The following is a 4,780-nucleotide window of genomic DNA, read 5'->3' on the forward strand; positions in this document are numbered from 1 at the left end:
GTTAAGGAATTGATTATGTAGCCATATAAATAGTCAGATATATATAAGACACATCTTCTAATGTAATTCTATATACATGTATTTTTAACTATTTATATGATTCCATAGCCACTTCCAAACGTTAATGATATCATGTTTGGACAAGAATGACTGAACAAGAAGCTTAATAAATTGGAGGTCCACACCAACCACGTAAACAGTCAATGCTTAATGTCTAAAGGAAAAGCCCAAGTCCAACCCAGGGTAGGCATATGGTAGGAATAACAAAACGTTCTGGGTATTTCATTCTAATTTTTTTGTCCGGTCAAATAGATACATATTGGGAAAGTTTCAACGAAGGTACTTTATTGGAAGTTTCAATTACAAAGTTTTCCAGAGAATCACGACTATTAAGGTATTTTAGTCTGATTTCTATTTTGTCCGTATAATTAATATCTCCTCCATTTACTTGACGACTTGACTTTTGATTTCTATTTTGTACGCGTCGAGGACAGACTTGTTCCAGTCAAACAGATCAATTTTCTACAAAAAATCAAACTTTATTGGAAGTTTGTATTATAAAGTATTTCCATCCGCGTTCATGGTTATGCCCACAACGTACAAGCTACGATTGCCCACAATAAACAAACATAAACGGTATATAAGAAAAACAACGAGGGAAAACATTCAAGGGGGATTTCTAAGAGAATCCCAAGGCTAAAAACCACATGCCGATCGCCCACAATACAATGTTTCAGCGAATGCTCCTCGTTTTCCTGTTATTGGGCATCGCTATGTTGTTCATTGTTCCGGGAGCGATCAGTACGTGCAATCCTGACAACTATACAAGTTTTAAATTCGGGAAGAATTTGGAGATGGTTCTGAATGATCTTGTGAATCATACATCATCCTCAAATGGTTTCAACACCTCTGTCTCTGGCCAAAATCCAGACAAAGCTTATGGACTTCTGCAATGTAGGGGAGACACAACGGAGGAGGAATGTCTGAGCTGCTCAAAACAAGCAATCTCCACCGCTCGCGAGCTTTGTGGAAATGCCACTGGAAGTAAATTATGGCTGGACAAGTGCTTCTTACGCTACGAGAATTTTAGCTTCGTTGGAAAACTGAATACCGATGGGACGTCTTATTTCAATCCAGTGAAGATTAAGGATGACCCTGATGGGTTTAGTGTGGCAGTTCAGGCACTTTTCAGAAATCTGACAGATGACGCCCTTCTATCTCCTATTCGATATGCTTCTGGACAAACAAGCGCTCCTTCATTTAACCAGATATTCGGTATTCTTCAGTGCTGGAGAGATACAACTTCTGTTGAAGACTGCAACACATGCTTAAAACTTGCAATTCATTCGATGTTAGGGGCAACGGATAATGGAACTCATGAAGCAGGTTGGGGTTGCTTGGGAAGTTGTGTTGCTCATTATGAAATTAGCCCATTCTTTACTCCTGCGCCTCCTCCACCTTCCCTCCAAATGCCATCTCAACAACCGATTCAGCAGCCACTTATAACACCTAGTAATATGCATATCGATATTCTCTTAAAAGCTAATTTTACTAATCTTGCTATAGTGGGCAATGCGATTGACTAGTATTTTTTTTTTTTTTCAATTTTTAGTTGGAGTTTTGTTAAATTCGAATTCAATCTAAGTAGATATTTTTAAATTAAGAAAGCGTACAATTCTAATCTTATTTCTTTAAGTTAAATATATCTAGTGTTTAAACGTTCAAATTGATCTTTCATACAGAAAAATCTTCAAGCAAAAAATATTTAGTTTTGGGTACTGTGAGCGGCTTGCTCATGATTCTACTGTTATGTCTATTTGCAATCCGGAGAAAATTGAAGTCTGCCTTAGTATTAAGGAAATCAGCTACCGCAAGGAAAGGTATTTTTCAACCATAAAATTTGATTTGATTTGTTTAGTTATATTTTTATTCACAAAATTTTATGTATATTTGTATATACAAAATTTCTTGCTTGCTGAATTTCTTAATCTAGTTACAGAATTTTTTCTCCTATCAGAAAATGTTAACTTATCCTCACTGCGCATGGCTTATCTAGTGAACCAAGATATAGAGGTAAACTCAATGATTGAGCATGAAACAATCTTCAACTTAGAAAATATCAAGGCTGCAACTGAGAATTTCCATGATGATAACAAGCTTGGAGAGGGAGGATTCGGTCCAGTCTATAAGGTAAAATAACACTAACTGATCATATTTTCTTGTTTTGAACAGCAATACTTGTTAGAATAAAATATAGTAAAAAATAATTTCTCTTAAATTGTATAAAAGAAAATTTTAAAAAATTACAATCTTTTGATATAACTTGTTTGATAACCCTTTTTACAGTTTTATAATTAGCATGTATTATAAGATTGTTAAAAAAACATTGTAATTGAAAATGATTATATGGAAGTTGAATAAAAATAATTCTGCGAGAAAGAGACAAAGAAAACATGCTCAAAATTGCTATAGCAATGATTTTTAATTGACTTGCACACAGACATTATATTATTTTCCTTTGATTTTGATCTGTGCACGGTTTGGGATAATCATATATCATTAGAAAATAATTATCTACACTCATTCTTGTAAACATATTTGTTCAGATTTTGATACTGTGCATGGTTTGAGATTTTCACATATAACTAGAAAATATTTATCTACACTTTTTTTCTTAAATATTTGTTCGAATACTGATATATTATCTAAAAAAATTCACTAAGAATTGTCTAGTCTACAGGCTAACAAGTTTGAAGCTGTACTTTCTTTTATGTCAGGGCACAATGTCAAATGGAGTACAAATAGCAGTGAAGAAACTTTCTGTACAATCATTGCAAGGGAAAGAAGAGTTTCTAAATGAAGTTAAGCTGATTGCAAATATTCAACATCGTAATCTTGTTAATCTACTTGGGTATTGCGTAGAGGGATTAGAACGCTTGCTGGTTTACGAGTTCTTATCAAATAATAGCCTTGACAAAATACTCTTTCGTGAGTTTACAACAACTAAGTTTAAAATGAGTCCTCTAATGCTTGTTTTTCTATAGGCTAACGAAGTTAAATTCACATTTAAAGTATTTATTTTTATTAAAAGCATTTTATTTGCATGCATGGTTGTAGATCCACAGAGAAGTAAAGAGCTTGGCTGGCACAAGCGTTTAAACATTATACTTGGAATAGCTCGTGGGCTTCTATACTTGCATGAAGATTCTCAGTTGCCCATCATTCATCGAGACATTAAAGCAAGTAATATTTTGCTTGATGAGAAAATGGAGCCAAAGATATCAGATTTTGGCTTAGCTAGACTATTTAGTCGAGATGAGACTCATATTAACACATTGAGGGTTGCAGGAACATTGTAAGAATCTAATAAGTTTACTACCCCTATTTGTTCCCTATTTGTTTTCTCTTTGGAAGTTTTTTTTAAAATTATTATATTCACCGTAATATTTTTTATATCTGGAAGATTGTTTTTAAGGTGTATTTTGATCTAATGATTATTTCTAATTATGCAGTGGGTATATGGCACCAGAGTATGCTCTAGGAGGTCAACTATCTATTAAAGCTGATGTTTATAGTTTCGGTGTTGTCGTTTTAGAAATTATATGTGGAATAAAGAACAATGATATTAGATTGTCCTCTGAATTCCAAAGCCTACTAGAATGGGTAAGATTAAGAAAAAAAAGACATGTGAATTTAGTTTGTTTCTCAAAGTTGCATATCTTTTGAAAACATGTATGCATTATTGTTATGCAGGTATGGAGATCTTATAGGGAAGGAAATACTACTAATGTGATTGATAAAGATATAATAGAAAGTTTCTCTAGAGACCAAGTTTCAAGATGCATTCATGTGGGTCTTCTATGTACACAAGCAGATGCATCACTTCGTCCAGGAATGTCCAATGCATATGCAATGCTTTCAAATCGTTTTGTGGGTGACTTACCAGATCCGACAAGGCCTGCCTATCTAAGTGTTACACAAAGAAATACCCCATTAATTATATCTACATCTACATCTACATCAACACCTACAAGGATAGTCTCTCCTACTTCATCTGCAACTCATTTGGTATACCCATCTATCAATGATACATCGGTATCAAATTTGGGTCCTAGATAATCCCAGTTGGCTTTTCTAATGTATAAAAATAGCTATGATGTTTGTGTATTCAACATCTCACATATAGACCAAAATATCTGTGATAATTCAGTATATTTTTATTTCATGGTTATAAAGAAAAGATATCTATTATAATAGTTTAAGGATGGCCATAATGTTAACATTTATCCTTTATTATATAAAGTTTAATAAAAATTATTCATTAAAAAAATCTTATATAATTGAAAGTAATGGTTAGAATTTTTATTTGTGAAAGCTAGACATTAAAATAAGTCGGGATAAGTTTGACATACATGTTGCTTATAAAAATAAATGTTTAGATTATTATATAATGAGGAATCGTATCCTCTACCATTACATATGCTTATAATTTTTAATTCCTGCCAAGACATAATACTATTGCATTCATTGAATTCTATTTTTCCATTTTTTTTTTATTAGATTAGTAGGGTTTGAAGGGCTCTAGACCCCATACAAAGAAGGGCAGACTAGAACACAATAGAAGAACAACAGATTGAAAAGATGGGTTTTCACAAGGACCCAAAACAGAAATTAATTATTTGGAAAGGCAGACCAAGGATGGCAAACAAACCATCCACTCTAGAACTCCCCAGGCAAAGTGGAGAAGGGGAGGAATTTTTCCAAGGATCCCCCAAACCTT

At 33.3% G+C, this 4,780-nt stretch overlaps 1 protein-coding gene across 1 annotated transcript; it reads left to right on the forward strand.

Annotated features, from left to right (window-relative positions):
* Window positions 1-514: 514 nt before the first annotated feature.
* LOC131855890 (cysteine-rich receptor-like protein kinase 43) lies at window positions 515-4,143 on the forward strand. The gene is made up of 7 exons (XM_059220245.1): window positions 515-1,512; window positions 1,743-1,880; window positions 2,057-2,190; window positions 2,778-2,988; window positions 3,118-3,355; window positions 3,513-3,663; window positions 3,754-4,143. The coding sequence occupies exons 1-7, from the start codon at window positions 708-710 to the stop codon at window positions 4,117-4,119; spliced, it is 2,043 nt and encodes a 680-aa protein (XP_059076228.1). The 5' UTR covers window positions 515-707; the 3' UTR covers window positions 4,120-4,143.
* The last annotated feature ends 637 nt before the right edge of the window (window positions 4,144-4,780 follow it).

This window comes from Cryptomeria japonica, chromosome 5 (assembly GCF_030272615.1).
Source record: "Cryptomeria japonica chromosome 5, Sugi_1.0, whole genome shotgun sequence".
In the NCBI taxonomy this organism is placed as follows: Eukaryota; Viridiplantae; Streptophyta; class Pinopsida; order Cupressales; family Cupressaceae; genus Cryptomeria; species Cryptomeria japonica.